General features: G+C 40.4%; 1 protein-coding gene across 3 annotated transcripts in view; it reads left to right on the plus strand.

Annotated features, from left to right (window-relative positions):
* frmpd4 (FERM and PDZ domain containing 4) overlaps positions 1-22,862 on the plus strand; it is a 167,574-nt gene that overhangs the window by 18,273 nt on the left and 126,439 nt on the right. Inside the window, exon 1 of one of the 3 annotated variants that reach the window (XM_061879083.1) lies at positions 7,857-8,276. The exons of the other annotated variants lie outside the window; for them this stretch is intronic. Within the exon in view, the coding sequence (XP_061735067.1) occupies positions 8,236-8,276 (41 nt within the window). The 5' untranslated portion in view covers positions 7,857-8,235. Of the gene's footprint in view, positions 1-7,856; positions 8,277-22,862 lie in introns of those variants that run through there. 3 annotated transcript variants of the gene reach the window in all.

Genomic DNA, 22,862 nt, shown 5'->3' on the forward strand with positions numbered 1-22,862 from the left:
ATGTGTTTATGTTTAAAAACTCAGAATTTTTTTGGAAGTGTCAAAAAGTTTTTCAAAGTGTTAAAAAATGGGGATTTTTTTCTTAGTGTCAAAAAGTGGCGATTTTTTGGTAAAAAAAGATGCCAAGGGCTACGTGAGATTTTTCTAAAATATTCTAAGAATAGCAACAATTCAAAAATCCTTTATAAATATATTTATTGAATAATACTTCAACAAAATATGAATGTGTGTTCATAAACTGTGAAAAGAAATGCAACGATGCAATATTCAATGTTGACAGCTCGATGTTTTGTGGACATGTTTCATAAATATTGATGTTAAAGATTTTTTTTTTTTTTGTGAAGAAATGTTTAGTTCATGAATTCGGATGGATCTCTATTACAATCCCCAAAGAGGGCATTTTAAGTTGATTATTATAATCTTTATTTATAATTGAATCACTTGTTTATTTTTCAACAAGTTTTTAGTTATTTTTATATCTTTATTTTCCAAATAGTTCAAGAAAGACCACTACAAATGAGCAATATTTTGCACTGTTATACAATTTAATAAATCAGAAACTGATGACATAGTGCTGTATTTTACTTCTTTATCTCTTTTTTTCAACCAAAAGTGCTTTGCTCTGATTAGGGGGTACTTGAATTAAAAAAATAGTCACACGGCACAGTGGTTGAAAAACACTGCCTTAAATCACGCTGCCGTCTGACCTTAATATCTGCTGCCACTCACGTTGGCTTGGGGCCCGCATGCCCGAATGGGCAAACACAACTGTCCAGAATCCGCTGAGTCTCTCAAAAGCTCTCGCCAAAGGACACTGTCGCTATATTTAAAGCAAATCAGTCGGCATCTATTCATCAGTCGGCCTCGTCCTTTTTGTCAAATCTCCTTTCTGCTCCATCAAAGACGGAGCATATTTGCCCTTTTTGTCCCTCGACAATGATCTGGAACATCAGATGAAGAAGAAAAAAAAAAAGAAAAAAATCAGCGGTCTTCATCTTGCTCATCATCATTGAAAAAAGACCTGCGTGTGCCTGACCCTGAGTCAGAGAGACAACATTTTTATTGCTGAGGCAGGTTGAGTCACAATGGAGGAGCTAACAAGTTGTGGCGTTATAAAAGAGGATGGTTGCATCACCACTGTGGCTGAAGCTTGAGAATTGCCCATAATATACACCCCTCGCATTTCACCGCACTATTTTTACACTTGTATATGTTCTCAAGGGGAAATGCTATACATTTTAAGTAGTCAGTGTACAGCAGGCCTTGGGAAAACAGTTTTTTTTTGCAGCAAATTCCTAAAAACATTACAGGCCTACTGAAATGAGATGTTCTTATTTAAACGGGGATAGCAGGTCCATTCTATGTGTCATACTTGATCATTTCCCATCCATCCATCCATTTTCTACCGCTTATTCCCTTTTTGGGGTCGCGGGGGGCGCTGGCGCCTATCTCAGCTACTATCGGGCGGAAGGCGGAGTAAACCCTGGACAAGTCGCCACCTCATCGCAGGGCTGATCATTTCCCGATATTGCCATATTTTTGCTGAAAGGATTTAGTAGAGAACATCGACGATAAAGTTCGCAACTTTTGGTGCTAACAGAAAAGCCCTGCCTTTACCGGAATTTGCAGACGATGACGTCACATGTTGATGACTCCTTACATCTTCACATTGTTTATAATGGGAGCCTCCAACAAAAAGAGCTATTTGGACCGAGAAAACGACAATTTCCCCATTAATTTGAGCGAGGATGGATTCATGTTTGAGGATATTGATAGCGACGGACTAGAAAAAAAAAAAAAAAATGTGATTGCATTGGGGTTTTTTTTATAATTGTTAAAAAGTCAGGATTTTTTTTTGTGTCAAAAAATCTGGATTTTATTTTTGTTAAAAAATCTGGATTTTTTTGGTCAAAAAATCGTTTTTTTTCTACGTGTCAAAAAAATTGGGATTTTTTGGTCAAAAAGTCGGGATTTTTTTTCGTTAATAAAATCCTGATTAATTAAGGACTGTTTAAAAATACAGTAATATTACTATATGGGCGGCATAGCTCGGTTGGTAGAGTGGCCGTGCCAGCTACTTGAGGGTTGCAGGTTTGATTCCCGCTTGTGCCATCCTAGTTACTGCCGTTGTGTCCTTGGGCAAGACACTATACCCACCTGCTCCCAGTGCCACCCACACTGGTTTAAATGTAACTTAGATATTGGGTGTCACTATGTAAAGCGCTTTGAGTCACTTGAGAAAAGCGCTACATAAATATAATTCACTTCACTTCACTTCTAGAAAAAAAAAAAGTAGTCATCAAAATAACTTCTCTAGTAAGAGTAAGTAAATAGTCCGTGCAAAAAACTATTGAAGTATTGAGTAACTTGAGAGGATAACTTCTGATTTATTTAGTTTCTACTTTTTAATGGTTCTTGGACTACAATTGAATTTGATATGAGTGAAAATGTGTGTGTGTGTGTGTGTGTGTGTGTGTGTGTGTGTGTGTGTGTGTGTGTGTGTTTGTGTGTGTAAGAAACATACAAATCATTATACTATTTGTTGCAGCACGTTTTCTCTAGTGAAAAGCCGAATTCTTGTTGCCTGGAATGTAAACATTTCCACTGACACAGATGACAGCACATAAATTAAATGTTCTTTTTCAGTACGTTTCTATGTACTAAATGAGTCTTTTTTTTTTTTCAAATAATTCATTGTCTTCTATTTTTACATCTACATGTGATGTTCTAGTTTCCATGCCCGTATCTCTAATTTGAATGATGACTTTACGCCAGGGGTCACCAACGTGGTGCTCACGGGCACCAGGTAGCCCATAAGGACCAGATGAGTCGCCCGCTGGCCTGTTCTAAAAATAGCTCAAATAGCAGCACTTACCAATGAGCTGCCTCTGTTTTTCAAGTTTAATTTATTTACTAGCAAGCTGGTCTCGCTTTGCTCGACATTTTTAATTCTAAGAGAGACAAGAGATGGATGGATGGATGGATGGATGGTCCTCACTTGTTTAAATAAATTCATTTATTTGTTTACTTTGCTTCTTATAACTTTCAGAAAGACAATTTTAGACAAAAAATACAACCTTAAAAATGATTTTAGGATTTTTAAACAAATATACCTTTTTACCTTTTAAATTCCTTCCTCTTCTTTTCTGATAATTGAAATCAATGTTCAAGTATTTTTTTTGTTTATTTATTGTAAAGAATAATAAATACGTTTTAATTTAATTCTTCATTTTAGCTTCTGTTTTTTCGACGAAGAATATTTGTGAAATATTTCTTCAAATTTATGATTAAAATTGAAAAAAAATATATATTCTGGCAAATCTAGAAAATCCGTACAATCAAATTTAAATCTTATTTCAAAGTCTTTTGAATTTCTTTTAAAATTTTTGTTCTGGAAAATCTAGAAGAAATAATGATTTGTCTTTGTTAGAAATATAGCTTGGTCCAATTTGTTATATATTATAACAAAGTCCAGATTGGATTTGAACCTATTTAAAACATGTCATCAAAATTCTAAAATTAATCTTAATCAGGAAAAATTTCAAATGATGTTCGATAAATTATTTTTTTTTTTTTTTCAAAAAGATTCCAATTAGCTACTTTTTCTATGGATTTTTTTCAGTTGAATTTTGAATTTTAAAGAGTCGAAATTGCTTAAAAATTTTATTTTCATTTTTTGTGTGTTTTCTCCTCTTTTAAACCGTTCAATTAAGTGTTTGTTCATCATGTATTCTCTACAAAAAACCTTCCGTAAAAGGAAAAAAAAATGTACAACGGAATGACAGACAGAAATACCCATTTTTGTAATATATATATAGATTTATTTATTAAAGGTAAATTGAGCAAATTGGCTATTTCTGGCAATTTATTTAAGTGTGTATCAAACTGGTAGCCCTTCGCATTAATCAGTACCCAAGAAGTAGCTCTTGGTTTCAAAAAGGTTGGTGACCCCTGCTATACGCAGTGTGCCTCCCGTGCACTAGGAGGCGATTGTGGTCATTTCAGCTTGTAAATACAACAGAAGAAGAGAATGCTACATGCCAGTAAGCTAGCGCTAGTAACTTTCAAACTCCGGATCTAACAGATAACTACAAATTCCACTCGGCTATTCAGTGTTTTGGTAATGTTTTAATGTGTTTAAATGACATTTATTGTTAGTAGCATCCTCAAAAACATACTTTGGTCAACAGTTTTTGGAGGTTTCTTTTCACCAATTGTCTCAAACAGCCAGGATGTGCTGGTGTCATGTCACGTAACTATCGTGTCTTCTATTGTGAACATTCTATAAAGTCACTATTGTAGCCTTTATAAAAGAGTTGTTACATGTCAACATAAGGAAACATTTTTTATTTATTTAAGACATTAGCAATATTAATTAGCTGGCCAAGATGCACTGATGCTGTGGATAGACGATATTTGATGGTAGCGTTTTTAAGCCAAGTGCTTCTTTAATATCCCACAGCAGAGCCGTTGCTTTTATCAAGAAAAAAACAATCACACGACGAAGAATTATCAGCCCTGCTTGGATCACAGACAAAGCTAATCGGTTCTTGGTGGGTTTCGACAGTGGTGTCCTCGTCCGTTGGCTTTGATTCATGAGGCCGAGGGTTTTCCTCCTTTCGATAACACGGGCAATGTGATTCAACATCTGTCATCGAGGTGTAATGTGCTGGTTTGGTGATAGTGTCTAACAAAAAAAGAATAGTATATTTTTGCTTTGAAGAAACTATAGCGTCCAGATGACCAATTTTTAACTAACAAGTTCTTTTTAAATATGTTTTGCCCCTGAAAGTAAATCTGGCAGTCGTTCCCAAAATATCAATTAGTTTTTGAGTGATGGGTAAATAACTAACTGTACTCGATATTTCGCCCCCTTTTGGTGTGACGTCTACAGAACTGGAGCCCATGTCCCCGCATAGACAGATCACTTAATTGCATGTTTTTGGCCTCAGTCTGGACCCCGTCTCCAAGGGCCCAGGCTTAGACCGATTTTTATTTATTTATTTTTTTCTCCCAATCCCCCACTTGTTTACCTGTATGTATCTCACCGTTTTTGCAAGGGGCGCCGCAAGTTGGCAGACCCGTCGGCGATCCTGTTCTGTCTCCCTGTAATGTTTGTCTGACCTTTAATGGGATTGTGCTGAAAATTTAAATTTCCCCTTGACAATTAATAAAGTGGCCTCCTACCGGACGGACGTGCCCTAAACACCTCCCTAGGGAGGCGTTCGGGTGGCATCCTGACCAGATGCCCGAACCACCTCATCTGGCTCCTCTCGATGTGAAGGAGCAGCGGCTTTACTTTGAGTTCCTCCCGGATGGCAGAGCTTCTCACCCTATCTCTAAGGGAGAGCCCCGCCACATGGCGGAGGAAACTCATTTCGGCCGCTTGTACCCGTGATCTTATCCTTTCGGTCATGACCCAAAGCTCATGACCATAGGTGAGGATGGGAACGTAGATCGACCGGTTAATTGAGAGCTTTGCCTTCCGGCTCAGCTCCTTCCTCACCACAACGGATCGTTACAACGTCCGCATTACTGAAGACGCCGCACCGATCCGCCTGTCGATCTCACGATCCACTCTTCCCTCACTCGTGAACAAGACTCCTAGGTACTTGAACTCCTCCACTTGGGGCAGGGTCTCCACCCTTTTCCGGTAGGAGGCCACGGGGAAGACCCAGGACACGTTGGGAAGACTATGTCTCCCGGCTGGCCTGGGAACGCCTCGGGATCCCTCGGGAAGAGCTAGACGAAGTGGCTGGGGAGAGGGAAGTCTGGGTTTCCCTGCTTAGGCTGTTGCCCCCGCGACCCGACCTCGGATAAGCGGAAGAAGATGGGATGGATGGATGGATTCATAAAGTATGTCTGATTCTGATTTATTTTCACGTACATTCTGGGTGTCTGATTCAGTAAAAAAGCTTGTAATTTCATTCTGTTTCTTAAAGGGGAACATTATCACCAGACCTATGTAAGCATCAATATATACCTTGATGGTGCAGAAAAAAGACCACATATTTTTTTAACTGATTTCCGAACTCTATATGGGTGAAATTTGGCGAATTAAAAGCCTTTCTGTTTATCGCTCTCGTAGCGATGACGTCAGAACGTGACGTCTCCGAGGTAATACAGCCGCCATTTTCATTTTCAACACATTACAAACACCGGGACTCAGCTCTGTTATTTTCCGTTTTTTTGACTATTTTTTGGAACCTTGGAGACATCGTGCCTCGTCGGTGTGTTGTCGGAGGGTGTAACAACACTAACAGGGAGGGATTCAAGTTGCACCACTGGCCCGAAGATGCGAAAGTGTCTGCCGCCAGACCCCCATTGAATGTACCAAAGTGTCACCACATTTTACTGGCGATGCTATGACAGACATGGCACAGAGATGTATGGATAACCTGCAGATGCATTTGCAACGACTAAGTCAACTAAATCACAATGGTGAGTTTTGTTGATGTTGTTGACTTATGTGCTAATCAGACATATTTGGTCGCAGCATGACTGCTAGCTAATCGGTGCTAACATGCTACGCTAATCGATCCTAACATGCTATTTACGCTAGCTGTATGTACATTTGAAATTAGATACCCACATTTAATGCGAAACAAACACTCACCAATCGACATATTTAAGTTGCTCCAGTGTCACAAGATGCGAAAGTCCTGATCGTTTGGTCCGCACATTTTACCGGCGATGCTAATAAGGCAGCCGTGCTATGGGCCACTTCATTAGGTACACCCATGCTATGGCCGAATAGCGTCAATAGCTATTCGCTCAATAGTTTCAGTTTCTTCTTCAATTTCGTTTTCGCTATCTGCCTCCATACTCCGACCATCTGTTTCAATACATGCGAAATCTTTTGAATCGCTTAAGCCGCTGAAATCCGAGTCTGAATCCGAGCTAATGTCGCTATATCTTGCTGTGGTAACCGCCATGTTGTTTGTATTGGCAGCTCCTGTATGACGTGACAGGGAAATGGACAGTCGCATCGCAAATAGCGAAAATCAAGAACTTTAAAGCTTTTTTTAAGGATATTCCGGGAGGTGTACAATTTTGAAAAAAAATTCCAAAAATAAAACAAGCCACTGGGAACTGATTTTTATTGTTTTCAACCCTTTTGAAATTGTGATAATGTTCCCCTGTAAGTCAGTCCATCATGACGTTTTTTTAGCAGTCAATCAGACATTATTGTGAGGTTTTGTAATAGTGTTCCTAAAAATCAGATATACCGGCCCCCCCAGGCTCATTGTTGTCTCTAAATTTGGCCCCCAAGTCAAAATAATTCCCCAGACCTTTTTTGTATAACCCTTGTTTAATTTTAAACTGCTCACTGACCGGGGTAATTGGTTTCTGGTTCAACTCTGCCAGTCCGCGATAGCCTCATCTCCTTCAGAAGCTGGCGAGAATTGTGTTTGCTTGGGATGTATATATTCGGAGGCCTCTCGTAGTGATTGGCGTCACGGAGAGGAGGCTTTTAACAGTTTCGAAAAGGTCAAAATCATAAATGCTTCATTCACTTCTCAACGCGCAGCTGTGAGCTCGGCTGGGGATGGGGAGTGGTAGTGGCACATCAGGTCCTTCTCCACTCTCCACTCTGTTGCTTTTTCTCCCCCCCCCTTCGACAATATCTTGCACAGCAGGGCTGCAAGCTCTCCACGGCTGCACAACCTGTCCCGCTCTCTGGCAACAACAGCTGATTGATAACACCCAGGGCGTTAGGGACATCTAGGTACAACCAGCTGCATTCTTTAGGTGCAGTTCTTCACATTCTCACATCCCTCCCTCCTTCATATCCATCCATCCTCCTCCCTCTCTCTATCTCTCCCCCGTTCCCTCTCTCTCTCTCTCTTCCCCTGCTTCTGTCCAAAGCTGTTGTTCCTGTGCGACTCCCGCACATAATTCCGCCGCGATGGAAATTAAATGAAGGTGGCTTAACGCAGCTAACACAGGCATGCTTTGAAGGGTGGAATCAGGCAAGGGTTGGGGGGGGAGGCTCTTACACCGCCAGATCCTTTTCCACGGGCTGTAGTGGATTTGCGAGGCGACGACACAGCAATCACTCAGCCATGCAGAAGCCCAGACAACAGGAATAATCTCTCCCCCTGACTTGTGGGAGCTACACTTTTTTTCCCCCGAATTCATCCCTGAATTATTTATATAGACGGTGTCGGACAATGCAGCCGGAGTGAGACGGCAGGGCGAGATTTGTTACCTTGACTGCAACCTGCAGCACGCATGGACGTGTTCAGCTTTGTGAAGATGCCAAAGCTAACGGGGTGAGTTTGCTTACGTGTAAGACAACCAACGTCGGTTTTAACACAGAACGACGACAAATCGGTTGCAAGTTTATGACCTGATGCTCGAGGGTGCGGGAAAAGTGATGTGATCAACTAGGAGATGTGCTGTCAGTGGGGGGGGGGATGCAGGACCCGATGCAGAGCAGGTGTCTCAAATGTCGGCATGCAAGTTTGACAAAAAGACCTTCAAGGTGACGATGTAGATTGGGGATCTTACTTCAAACTCGGGTTGTACGGTATACCGGTATTGGTATAGCACCACAATACTAATGAATCATATTCGTTACTATACCACCTGACATCCACTGTAATGATACCAAGTACAATAGAGTATCTAGTCCATACTACTTTGATTGCATTATTATTTTCAAGCATCACATGGTGTTTGTTTTTATTTTTTTTAAATTTATATTATGTTTATAAACTCAGGAAATATGTCCCTGGACACATGAGGACTTTGAATATGACCAATCCTTCAACGACCTGGTATCGGATTGATACCTAAATTTGTGGTGCCACCAACAACTAATGTAAAGCATCAGACTAACAGAAGAATAAGTGATTATTACATTTTAACAGAAGTGTAGATGGATAGATTTTCTACCACTTGTCCTTAATAACGTTGACAAAATCATAGAAGGATAAGTGACACAATATGTTACTGCATACGTCAGCAGGATAAATTTGGCAGGATTGTACCTGACGGTTTGGTCATGTTTTAGTTTTTCCTCTGTGTTTGTCTTATTTCCTGTAAGCTCTCTTATTTTGTCTTTATTTCCTGCTGTTATCCCTGAGTGCTTTTTCCCCTCAGCTGTGGCTGATTGGCACCGGGCCACACCTGGTGTCAATCAGCTAGCTGCTATTTAGACCTGCTTGTTCCCCCACTCTGGGCTGGATTATTATCATTATCATTATTATTATCAACCTGTAGCTGTTTGCAGCGTGCTATCTTTTTGTTGCTAGTTCCTGTTTGCTGGATCCTGTTTCTCGTTTTCCCAGTTTGGCTGTTCCTTGTTCCTGGTTTGTGTTTTTTTTATTTTTAAAGATTAAATCATGTTTTCCTGCACAATGCCTGCCGCCTTCTCTGCATCTTGGGGTTCGTCAACAACACACCCTGACAAAATTAGGAGCCTTTGTTTGTTTACTTATTACTAAAATACGAGTTTTCTAGTATGTTCACTATTTTATTTAAGAAAAAACTTGCAATAAGAAACACGTTTGATTTTTTTGTTAAAATAAAGCAGAAAATGCCATTTTTTTTGTGGTCTCCTGTATTTATAAAAGTGTCAGGGTTGTCACTGACAGTTTTGGATATATTTTAATTTTCCCTCTGTTTGTGTTTTATTTCCTGTCAGTGCTCTTATTTTTGTGCAGTTTCCTGCTTGCCTTCTTTAGCGCCGTTCCCCTCAGCGGCGACTGATTGGCACTTGCCCACACCTGGTGTCAATCAATCGGCTGCTATTTATACCTGCCTTGCCCTTCAGTCAGGGCTGGAGTATGGCTTGCTGTATGCTGTGGACTGCCTGTTTCTTGTATGCTGTAAGCTATGCCCTGGATCCTGACTCCTATCCCTGTTTGCTGTTTCTTGGATTCCGTTTTGTGTTTTCCTTGCATTTTTTGAACATAAAAAACATGTTTTCTTGTACCAAACCTGCCATCTCTCCATCTTGGGATTCGTCACCACCACTTCATGACACAAAAGTACCAAAAAGTATCGAAATACATTTTGGTGCCGGTGCCGGTGCCGGAACCAAAATATTGTTATCGGGACAAATCTACTCCAAACCAACACACACTTTCAAACAAGAGAATACCAGTCAAATGTCGAAGGAGGAAATATAGGACATTATATGTGGCGCATGGGCCTTAGGTTTCCCATCCTCTGGTTTAGTTTGGGATTAGTGGCGATGGGAAGTATACTGTATGCCAGACCTGGACAAATTAATGCCTGGGGGCCAAATGCGGCCCATAAAGTTTTTCAATCTGGCCCGCCGGACATTCCCAAATATTGTTTTTTAGATCTTTAAGACGTAAAGTGTAGCTGCCATTATGATGTGCAATAATGTTTTCTAATGACCGTAAGTCTTCAACTGTACAAAGTATTTCAATGGTTGGAATCTGCACTTTTGGATGATATACCAGTTACTATGGTCATCTAATTAGTTACTATGGTCATCTAATTAGTTACTATGGTAATCTAATTAGTTACTGTGGTAACCTACGTCACAGCAGCTCAGACGAGGCACCAAGCAGTGTGGGTGGGAAGCGTTTCCACGGACGCGGAAGGAGATTTTCACAACAAAGTTCTAAAACTTAGTGACATATCAGATACATCATATTGTAAGTGGGTTTATTTTGTACCCTTCGCATTCATATTTCACTGATTGTTGCATTTTTGTTGCGTTTCACTTGATTGTAAATGATGTCGATCGAAAGGTAGTGTCATTCATTTTTAGTCAATATTCAGTGTTTTATCGTTCATAGAAAAATGTAAAATTCCATCATGTTTTTTTAAGGCGGTCTGTCATAACGTTTTTAAGCATTTAATCAGACATTATTGTGAGGTTTTGTATTAGCGTTCCTAAAAATAGATATACCGGCCCCCAGACACATTTTTTTTCTCTAAATGTAGCCCTCGAGTCAAAAAAATTGCCCAGGCCTGCTGTATGCGATTAATCACCAACAATATCATCCTCGTCATGTGTAGACGCAGATTAACCACACAATTTATCCTGAGAGCACATGCTGATTTACTTTAACTGCGGATGGTTTACCTGAAAGGCGGCGTGGGTTGTTTTACGGTCGGTAAACAGGTCGATGCCTACGCCAGTGTAAAGATGAGTGAGGAGCGTTTTTAGTCCGTTAATCTCGGCCTTTCCTCTTGTTAAGTGCCTTGTGTTATTTTCTATATATTATTTACTAGTTTTTCCCTTGTTGCCTATTTACTGCTGTTTCTCAAAATACTCCCCGATGGGACTTTTGTTTGTTTTTTTTAGTCTTTATTTGAAGGGACAATGCACATACCATGAATTGATTAACATGGATCCCAACTTAAACAAGTTGAAAAACTTATTCGGGTGTTGCTATTTAGTTGTCAATTGTATGGAATATCTACTGCACTGCGTAATTTACTAATACAAGTTTTTCATGTCTTGGTGATCATGTTTAGTTTGGCTATGTTTGGTTTTTGGATTTTGTCAGTTCCGGTTTTTTCACTCCCTGCTTTGTTTCCATGACAACCCATTAGTTTTCACCTGTCCTCATGTCATGCACCTGATTCATTTGGACGCATGCACCTGTTATCAATCACCACATCACTATTCAAGCCTGCATTTGCCAGGCAGTCGGCCTGGCAACATCACCCTCTATGTTATTCATGCTGATGATCCATGCTTCTTTTTTTCATGCTCTTTTCTCGTTCCAAGTAAGTTTTCTTTTTTTCATGCCATAGTTTGCAAGTTTTGTTTTATGTCCATATTTCTGCCTTTGTGCGAGTTTATTTTTGTAGTACTTTTGAGTGTTAAAATTTAAAGATGTCATTACCTTCTCGCCATGTCTGATCCAGTCACTTTACACCTCGGGAAAACAATCCACACCACAGTCCTAGTCCTGACAAAGTATCAATCAATCAATCAATCAATCAATCAATCAATCAATCAATCAATTAATCAATCAATCAATCAATCACAGAAACATTACGCTCAAAAACAGACATGTTCTGCACCACATCATAGCTAAATAGTTCATTTCCATCTGCAGTCCCTGGCTACTAAAATTAAAGAGATACAAAACACATGCAATAAAATTATACTATAGCATGTAATTAAAATAAGAAAAGTCATAAAATGCCCTTCCATTGACACATAGTTAAGCATTACAACTTCCTCTCATTTAGATCATAACGCATAGACACTGCATGCTCTTGTTCACATCTTTCATCATTTGTAAAAACCATGACTTTAACAGACACACCTCACAGTTTACAACATTTTCTCATGCATAAATATAATACACATTAAGTTGTCACGTCAGACATCGTGCCCACCTCAGCGACCGTGTGAGCAGCGTTGATAGCTCCAAAGCCACTGTAGAGGTTGCCCTCTAGTGGGTTCTCCTGACCACCACACACTGGCATGATAGCCCGGTATTCTGGATTCAATAATGTTTTAGTAAGTCCACTCTGCGGCAAACACACTCGACTTTTCAGCCTCAGTCTCTCTTGCTGCTCTGTTCTGCTCTCCAGCGTGTGTCTTTCTCTGTCTCTCCAACTCGGTCCGGCTGCTGCTATTAAGTGCGGCAGGTGATTAGATAACCAGTCCCAGCTGGGCAATCTACTCACTTGCCGCAGGCTTCGAGGCCTGTCCTTAAACACCCGCAGGCCCGCAGACCACGCCCCCCTTCACAGCCACTTTTTAACTTCAATTGTGCCTCAAGACTAATCTGTTAGACTTTTTAAGTTCCGTTCCTTTAGCGCTTTATATGAAAACGCTGATTGTGCAAAAGAGGATTTACATCCGGGTACGCTACACTGCCCCCTGGTGGAGGGTAGTGCGTTCCTAGTTGTCACAACGTGGCGCAGTTGGGAGAGTGGCCGTGCGCAACCCGAGGGTCCCTGGTTCAATCCCCACCAAGTACCAACCTCGTCACGTCTTTTGTTTCCTTGAGCAAGACACTTCACCCTTGCTCCTGATGGGTGCTGGTTAGCGCCTTGCATGGCAGCTCCCTCCGTCAGTGTGTGAATGTGTGTGTGAATGGGTGAATGTGGAAGTAATGTCAAAGCGCTTTGAGTACCTTGAAGGTAGAAAAGCGCTATACAAGTACGACCCATTTACAATTTAATTAAGATGTAAACTGGACAAAGCTCTTAAGTGGCGCTGGTGTAGGGTTATTTAGGATTCGATGAGCCAATTGTATTGATGCTAATCTTTGAATATTAGTAAAATTTAACAGTATAATTTTAGTGTAGTGGTTTTTGGTGAAGGATTTTAAGCGATTGTTTGTGGAAGGTTTCCAATGGCCTCAGTGTCATTTTGCTTGCCCGGTACCAACACTCATCCATCCATCCATTGTCTACTGCTTGTCCCTTTTGGGTTCGCGTCGGGTGCTGGAGCCTATCTCAGCTGCATTCGGGCGGAAGGCGGGGTACACCCTGGACAAGTTGCCACCTCATCACAGGGCCAACACAGATAGACAGACAACATTCACACACAGGGGGCCAATTTAGTGTTGCCAATCAACCTATCCCCAGGTGCATGTTTTTGGAGGTGGAAGGAAGCCGGAGTGTCATGTTTGTGTGATCATGTTTTGTTTTTTGGACACTCAGTTCCTGTGTTTGCACTTCCTGGTTTGTTTTGTTACCATAGCAACTCATTAGTTTTCACCTGTCCTCATGTCTCGCACCTGTTTTCACTGATTACGTCACTGCTGTTTCTGTTCTTCGTCCTGGCAAAATCACCTTCTACCACCATCTATCACCCTCGATACCTCTACTCACGTCATGCCATGTTTCACAGTTCCATGCCAAGTAAGTTTTGTTTATAATTCGTTATTCATGCCATAGTGCAAGTTTTTGTTTGTTTTCATAGCCAGGTTTTGTACCTCCATTGTGAGCGCTTTTTGTTTGCTTCCTTTTTTGTAGTTAGTGTCAAAATAAAAAGACGTACTTACATTCACGCCTTGCCCGCGCCAACTTTCCTTTGCCTTCTGGAAAAACAAACCCCAAAGTCCACTCCAATCGGTTTCCACCTCGGGAAAACAATCCTCGCCCAAGTCCAAGTCGTGACACGGAGTACCCGGAAATAACCCATGCAGTCAAGTGGAGTACATGCAAACTCCGCACAGAAAGATGCCGAGCCCGGGATTGAACTCAGGACCACTCAGGACCTTCGTATTGTGAGGCACATGCACTAACCCCTGCAACACCGTGCTGCCCCGGGACCAAAACGTTATACAGTTACAAAATCAAGACATAATCATTGCATTAAAATACGTTTGAGCTGCCTCCAGTGTTACGAAGCAGACAAACAGGCGATTCAGAGGGTCATAAAGTCGGCACAACAAATCATCGGCTGTCCCCTGCCCTCCCTGAAGGACTTACACAACTCCCGTTGCCTCAACAGAGCAAAAAACATTACCAAGGACAGCACACACCCTGGCTTCCACCTGTTCGACTTGCTACCATCAGGCAGGCGCTACAGGTGCATCAGAGCCAGAACAAACAAGCTCAGAGACAGCTTCTTTCCCAAAGCTGTCACCGTGTTGAACTCTAACTTATAATAATAATAATACACCCCTAAACAATATAATGGCCTAATACCCTACTGTGCAATACTACCCTTCGAGTGCAATACGTCCGTCACTGATTGTTATTTATTACTTCGGTACTCCTGTCTTGCTCTGTATATTGTACAGTATTTGTATTTTGTACTTGTATAGTGTTTTGTATATTGTACAGAATTGCTTATTATTTTTATTGGATAGTAGTCTGTTTATTTCAATTGTTGGTTTTTCCTTTATTACTACCTCTTATGTCATTTATTTCACCCCATATTTGTTCCCACTACCTCACCTTAAGTGGGAGTCTTTAATCTCCATCCATCCATCCCATCCATTTTCTACCGCTTATTCCCTTTTGGGGTCGCGGGGGGTGCTGGCGCCTATCTCAGCTACAATCGGGCGGAAGGCGGGGTACACCCTGGACAAGTCGCCACCTCATCGCAGGGCCCACACAGATAGACAGACAACATTCACACTCACATTCACACACTAGGGCCAATTTAGTGTTGCCAATCAACCTATCCCCAGGTGCATGTCTTTGGAAGTGGGAGGAAGCCGGAGTACCCGGAGGGAACCCACGCATTCACGGGGAGAACATGCAAACTCCACACAGAAAGTTCCCGAGCCTGGATTTGAACCCAGGACTGCAGGAACTTCGTATTGTGAGGCAGACGCACTAACCCCTCTGCCACCGTGAAGCCCGTTGTATGCAAATAAAGTTCATTCTATTCTATTCTATCTATTCTACATTTGAACATTTTCATGTTGTACTCTAGACACCGACACATCTCTTTGATGTGTTTTTTTTAAACCAAGTCTTGGGTCTAAAATGACACCCAGGTAACTAAAACTGAAAAAAGTTTTGAACAAAATAAATGTCATGCATTTCAGTAATACGTTTAAAAACCTTTGTGGGTGGTATTCTGACGAGAAAACTACATTTGCATTAAAATATTGGTGCCGTTTTTAAAGGTGTTTTCAATCATACAAGCACGTCATTTTCTGCGATTGTTCAGAATTCTAAGCATTAATCCAAACAAAAGGCAGAGGAATTCACACAGTGAAAGTGTGGATGCTCTCTGTCTGCCCTGAGTGGATATTAATCCTCCTCTGGGATTTATCGCCATTAGAAAAACCCCACTGATGTAATTTGAATGAAGTTACATACTCTGTAATATGCAAATTGAATAACAGTGCAATCTGCCGGTGACTCAATTGTGCTGAAAATGCAGTCCAGATTCTTATGTGTCGCTATGTGTTACCGACAGTAGGCACAGGAAAGGACATCCAGTAGCTGTAACGCAGGCGGCTCACCCATCTGCCTTTATCCAATTCCGCACGTCTGCGGGAGAGGCAAGTGTGCTGACCGCCGAGCTAAGCCCGGGCTGGCTAACCCAGCGGCTAGAGTGAGGTTTATTATCGTGGTCCAGCCACACTGGCTGGCCTCCGTTTCATAGAAAGACCTCTAATGCGTCAGTTAATAACATTTTTTTCACGGATGACTATGACCAGTTTTGTACCTTGAAACCCCTAAATCGGGCATGTCAAACTCATTTTAGATCGGTGCCCACATGGAGAAAAATCTACTCCCAAGTGAACCGGACTGGTAAAATTGTTGCACTTCCTGGTTTGTTTTGTCACCATGACTACCCATCAGTTTTCACCTGTCCTCATGTCTCACCCCTGTTTTCACTAATCGCCACAGTATTATTTAAGCCTGTCTGTTTCTGTTGTTCATTCTGGCAACATCACCCTCCATCACCTGTTACGCACCTTGTAATCCATGCCAATGATCTATGTCCCATTCTTGTTCCGTTCCAGGTAAGTTTTTTCATTATTTATGCCACAGTGCAAGTTTTTGTTTATGTTCATAGTTTTGCCTTAGTGCAAGTTTTGTTTTCACAGCCAAGTTTTTGTACCGCCCTTTTGTTTGCCTTTTTTTGTGCAGTTATAGTGTTAAAATAAAAGACGTCTCCGGTCCAAATTCACTTGCATCTCGGGAAAACAACCACCTCATAGTCCAAGTATTGACCCTTTGTTTAAAAATAGAACATGCACATTCTGAAATTGTACAAATCATAATGTTGTTGTTGTTTTTTTTACACTTACACGTTGTGGTTAATAGCATTTTATATTTATTTGTCATTATTTATACTTTCTGAATAAATGATATGATAATGTTCATCAGTCAACTCATCGGTATCAAGATAACAAGATATCAAAATACCGGATGTTATTTATGTAGTTTGCTCATTTTCCTCGACTGGTGCACTAACATGTGGTTTATTTTAATTTTATTTTTTTACATATGTAGCATAATCCCCAGCTCAGAGGCCTTGTGGTTAGAGTGTCCGCCCTGAGACTGGGCGGTTGTGAGTTCAAACCCCCAGCCGAGTCATACCAAAGACTAAAAAAAAATGGGACCCATTGCTTCCCCTAATTCCAACCACACCAAGGGTTGGAATTGGGGGTTAAATCGCCAAATGATTCCCGAGCGCGGCGCACGCTGCTGCTCACTGCTCCCCTCCCTTCCCAGGGGGTGAACATGAGGGATGGGTTAAGGTGAACATGAGGGATGGGTCAAATGCAGAGGATACATTTCACCACACCCAGTGTGTGTGTGGAAATCGTTGGGACTTTAACTTTAATCGACAAAGATACAAAGAATTGCTATTGTGACATCTAGTGGACACATTTAGAACAGCAGTTTCTTTCATTCCAAAATTTCGGCTCATTTTTCATACTTAACAAACTCATCCCAAACCAAACGTACGTTTGACACCCCTACCCTAAACATTAAAATATTTATTGAGGTGACAAGTCGGCTTATTAATATTTAATGCATTACAGTTTCAAGTTTCATAATATGCCAATAAAAATAAAAAAATGCACTTTGGACTTTGGCTCGGTCTCTTTGTTGTCTTTGAACGAAGACAATTACGCGTTCAATTTAAGTTCGGAAATTATAGTCCAGGTCCTTGGATGAGTGTGATGTAGAAGAATGGAGAGCCCTCATTTTGAGCCTCCAATGACCAACTACCAACTACTCCTTACTTTCATGATATATGTAAATAATCTGTTCATGAATGAGTATATCCGTTCGGCCACCGTGTTCAATGGAGAAGTCTGATCTACAAAATTTGCAGGCAGCATACCCCTTCCCCTTCGAGCTGTCCTAGATGAACTGAAATTATTTTTTTCCAATCCTTTTGGACCTTGCAAGCGTACTTCTTCTTCTTACTCGCCGTTGCCATGTCTCTTCTTCGTTCTTCTCCTTCGTCGCTGTTATGTTTTTGGACATTACTACTTGCCGTAGTTTTGAAGCAATGCATGATGGGAATCCGGATGTTGTGTGTCAGTGTATTAACGTGCCGGCTGGAATAAACACACGCTGAGATAAAGCTTCGTGCCTTCCTACTTTATGGTTTATAGATAAACCTATGGATAAGGGAGACATATATAATAGTCTCCTTTTCAGGTGAGAGAGGACGCTAAAGGCAGTGCCCCCAATATTGTGTTCCGGGTGGAAATCGGGACAAATTCGGGAGATATTTGGGAAGGGCACTGAAATTTGGGAGTCTCACCGGAAAATCGGGAGGGTTGGCAAGTATGGCTTCACTGCAAAAACTGAAATCTAAGTAAAATGAAATATCTCAAATAAGGGTGATATTTGCTTATTTTCTGTTTGGTAAGATAATTCTTCTCACTAAGCAGATTTTATGTTATAGTCTTTTACTTGTTTTAAGGGTTTTGCTCCTATATGATCTCAGTAAGATACTACAGCTTGTTTCCGACATTGTATGACCTATTTTGAGTAAAATACGCTTGAAACTATTTTTGTCCAAGTGTCCAAAACACACCCAGAAATGGTGCACAGGAAGGCGGGTAAGAAGAGGGGGGAAAAGGCGGCCAAAATGTTCATAAGTCCCAATTGTCTCCAAAATACCTCCCGGGTTCCAGTCCCAGGGTCCCGCCGCCGGCCACACAAATCCCGGGATTGAAAAAATTTTCCAAGACGCACCCAGCAAAGTCCCACGGGAAGAAGGGGGGAACAATTTGAAAAGTCGGCAAAAGTCCCCCAAAATTTTCAAAATACCTACCAAGGTTCGAGTCCCAACCGGGTTCGAGTTTGAGTTTGAGTGCACACTCGAACCCGGGTGGGACTTTTGAACATTTCACCGACTTTTCTCACTTTTCTCCCCACCTTCCCGTGGGACTTTGCTGGGCGCGTTTTGGACATTTTGGGCATCCCGGCCGGCGGCGGAACTTGTGGGACTCGAACCTGTGTAGGTATTTTGAAAATTTTGGGGACTTTTGCTGACTTTTCCAACGTTCATCCCTCCTCCCCATGGGACTCGGCTGGGTGTTTTATGGACATTTTGGGCTTCCCGGGACTTGCGCGGCCATACATAAGATTTTATACTTGTTTTAAGTGTTTAGGTCCTAAATGATCTCAGTAAGATATTACAGCTTGTAGCTGAGTTTTGATGACCTATATTGAGTTAAACATGCTTGAAACTAGAATATCAAATGTTGCAAAGCTGTGTCATCAACACTCACGAGTATAAAACTACTTTTTAAAGTAAGAATTTCTTATTTCAAGAATGTAAAACAAAATCATGACTTTGACACAATTGTTTCTCATATTAAAACAGATGACAGCCAAATAGACTCTGCTGTTTTATTTTCAATGAAACAATAGAAAATACGTACTCGTATAGTAGTACACTTGTTATTAGTGAGAATATACTTATTTTAAGGTATTTTTGGATTCATTGAAGTTTACTAATTTTACTTGTTTTGGAAAGTCTTGACAAGCCAAATTTTTCGTGTACTATTGGCAGATAATTTTGCTTAGTTCAAGTAAAATACCTCTCATTTTTGTATTTTTTTTTTCTTGTTTTTGAACACTGACTTTTTGCAGTGTTTTGTCTAGCCTGTGCACCAGAAGCTGCAGCGTGCCTTGCCAGGCCGACTCTCTCCCTGTTTTTGCCTAACCCCCACCTCCTTTTGAGCTGCCAACGCCAATTGAAGTCAGCAGAAAGCGCTTTTGATCAAGTTGATGGAGCATTTTATTGGAGACACTCTGTATTTACTTCAGACATCTACATCTAAGGAACACAGCATGTTGTTGGTTTTACATGCAATACATCTAAATGATTCCGATGATGTTTGTTTGGTCTTTGAATGGAATAAAATATGCTCAGCTCATATTTTTTTTCTATGCAGAAGTGGTAAATAATATCCGTTTAACAAGCTGCAGGTGTCATGGATTTATTGCAATCAATTTTTGCAGCATGAAATCACACTAAATGGATGCTGATGTTTCTTAGTGGATGAAGTCGATAAGTCAAACAATGAGCATGTTAAAGAAACAGTTTTAACAACTTTTCTTTATAAAGTATAAGGAAGAAGAATCCTAATATACTGAACTTTATTAACAAACTACATGAAGTCATTCTTGAAGGAATTGTATGTGAATGCTCCATTGCTGAAGTTGAACTGAAATTCTTGATTTTTGGGGGGGAATTGTTGAAGTAGAGCACACGATTCCCAAACAGGCCAAATATTTTGAAATTGGAACAGTATGAATTGGATGAAACATGCGTGAGTTGGGGAACTTTGAACAATGTCCCCATTGATTTCAATTAGAATTTTCAAAATATTTGGAAATTTTGGGAAAAGCGGGAATTTTTTTGAAAATGGTAAATAACTTAAATGGTCTAAATGAGTTTGAAACGGTTGGTGTTGGAATTTTTCAAATCGGTCGAGAAATATTGAAGTAGTGACATGTTGAAGTTCGAAATGGTATTGCAGAATTTCGGGAATTTCAGGAAAACAGGGAATTTTTTTAGTTCAAAAAACAACTTTGTTTTTTGTCCTAATTAAGAGAACTGTTTTGGTTGAAGTGGGTTGAAAAATGTAGGGAGGAGTAGTTCCCAGAAAAAAGGGAGGAAATAGGGCTTTGGAAAACCAGGAATTCTGGAAAAATCCTGGAAAGTTTTTAAACTTGGAAAAAATCTTGTTTGAATTTCCAGGATGGTGGAATGTGTTGAAAGTAGAATGGTGTGAATAGGTTGAAAAATGTGGAAATGGTGAACTGTTTAAAAATGGCACAATTCATTTTAAATGGGAAAAATGTCCCGGGAAATCTGGGAATTTTTGGAATTTTTCAAGGGAAATCCTGCAATTCCTGAATAGGCTGAAGTTGGAACGGTTTGAATCGGATGAAAAATGTGGAATGTAGAGCGTGCCAAAATCTGAAGAAGAGGAATAAGTTGAAGAAGAATGAGATGAAGCAATTCCTGAAGGAATTGCGTGTAAACGCTCCAATGCCGAAGTTAAACTGAAATCCTACAATTTTGGGGGGAATTGTTGAAGTAGAGCACACAATTCCCAAACAGGCTAAATATTTTGAAGTTGAAATAATTTGAATCAGATGAAAAATGTGGGAGTTGTGGAACTTTGATCAATGTCCCATTGATTTCAATTAGAATTTTCAAAACATTTGGGGAAATTCAGGGAAAGCGGGAATGTTTTTGAAAATGGTAAAAAACTTGAATGGTTGGTGTTGACATTTTCAAATTTGTCAATAAATGTTGTAGTAGTAACATGTTGAATTGAAAAATGGCATTATGGAATTCCTGGAATTTGGGGAAAAATGGGAATTTTTCCGGTTCAAAAAACAACTTTTTTTGTTGTCCTAATTAAGAGAAATGTTTTCACGGTGAAAAGGTTGAAGTGGGTTGAAAAATGTTGGAGGAGTATTTGCCAGGAAAACGGGTGGAAATAGGGGAGAATGGTTGCCCCGGGAGATTTTCAGGAAGGGCACTGATATTCGGTAGTCTCCCGGGAAAATTGGGAGGGTTGTCAAGTATATGTCTAGGTAGTGTGCTGTTGTGTGCTTAGCTGTTGTGTAGCTGCTAGCTCCTAGTCGCCTACCAAGTTTACCATTTGTAAATGACGACTCAAATAGAAGAAAAGACAACACTTGTGTGTTTATTGGCGACATTTAGATGTTAATTCGCTGTCCAACTCTGCAAGAGTAAACAACATTGCTTGTACTGGAGCTTTTGACATACTTGCCAACCATAAGACCTCCAAATTCGGGAGATTTGGTGGGTTGGGGGCCTTGAGGTGGGCGGGGCCGGGGGTGGCGTGGTTAAGGGGGTAAGAGTATATATATATAGCTAGAACTCACTGAGTATTTCAAGTATTTTGTATATATATATATATATATATATATATATGTATATATATACTCTTGACTTTCAGTGAATTCTAGCTATACATATAATCCTACCCCCTTAACCCGGGTAGGAGTATATATATATATATATATATATATATAAATATATATATATATATATATATATATATATATATATATATATATATATATATATATATATATATATATATATATCTTGATTGGATTATCCAGAGAATTGTGCTCAATACCGTGGTAGAGCGCAATATGTAGGTGTGGGAAAAATCATAAGACTACTTCATCTCTACAGAACTGTTTCATGAGGGGTTCCCTCAATCATCAGGAGATTTTAATGGAAGCATTAACATACAACGTTTTATATAGGGCACAGAGTGGGTGGGTATATAAACCATTGTATGTGAATACTTCCATTAAAATCTCCTGATGATTGTTGAGGGGACTCCTCATGAAACAGTTCTGTAGAGATGAGGTAGTCTTGTGATTTTTCCCACACACACACACACACACACATATATATATATGTATAAAAGAAGTAGAATTTCAGTGTTCATTAATTTACACATATACACACACATGACACTCCTCTACTCTTTGTTGTATTTGAAAGTGCAATGCTTTGCCGCCAGTAGCACAGCCTTTGAAGGAGCATAGGTATGGGCAGCATCTATGAAATTTAATTTCCAGGAAAGGAGTGAGTTTAGGGTTGAATTGTCCATCCTAGTTCTATTCTCTGTCACTCGTCGTCGACATTACTGTCTCTTCCTCATTCTTCTGCTTCGTCTCCTTCTTGTTGTGTGTGCATTTTATAACGTGACTGGGCCGACACGCTGTTTATATGAAGGAAAAGCGGACCTGACGACAGGCTGTCCTCGCTCAGGTCCGCACGCCGTGCCTTAAGTTTGGCTGGAAATCGGGGGAGGAATTCGTGAGTCTCAAGGAATATTCGGGATGGTTGACAAGTATGGCTTATGACGGAGAGTTTACATGCAAGTCGATATCCTTTGATACTTGTTTTTTTTACTGAAAGAGGACCAACATCTGACACATCCATCAATAAA

Source organism: Nerophis ophidion, linkage group LG19 (assembly GCF_033978795.1).
Source record: "Nerophis ophidion isolate RoL-2023_Sa linkage group LG19, RoL_Noph_v1.0, whole genome shotgun sequence".
Classification (NCBI taxonomy): Eukaryota; Metazoa; Chordata; class Actinopteri; order Syngnathiformes; family Syngnathidae; genus Nerophis; species Nerophis ophidion.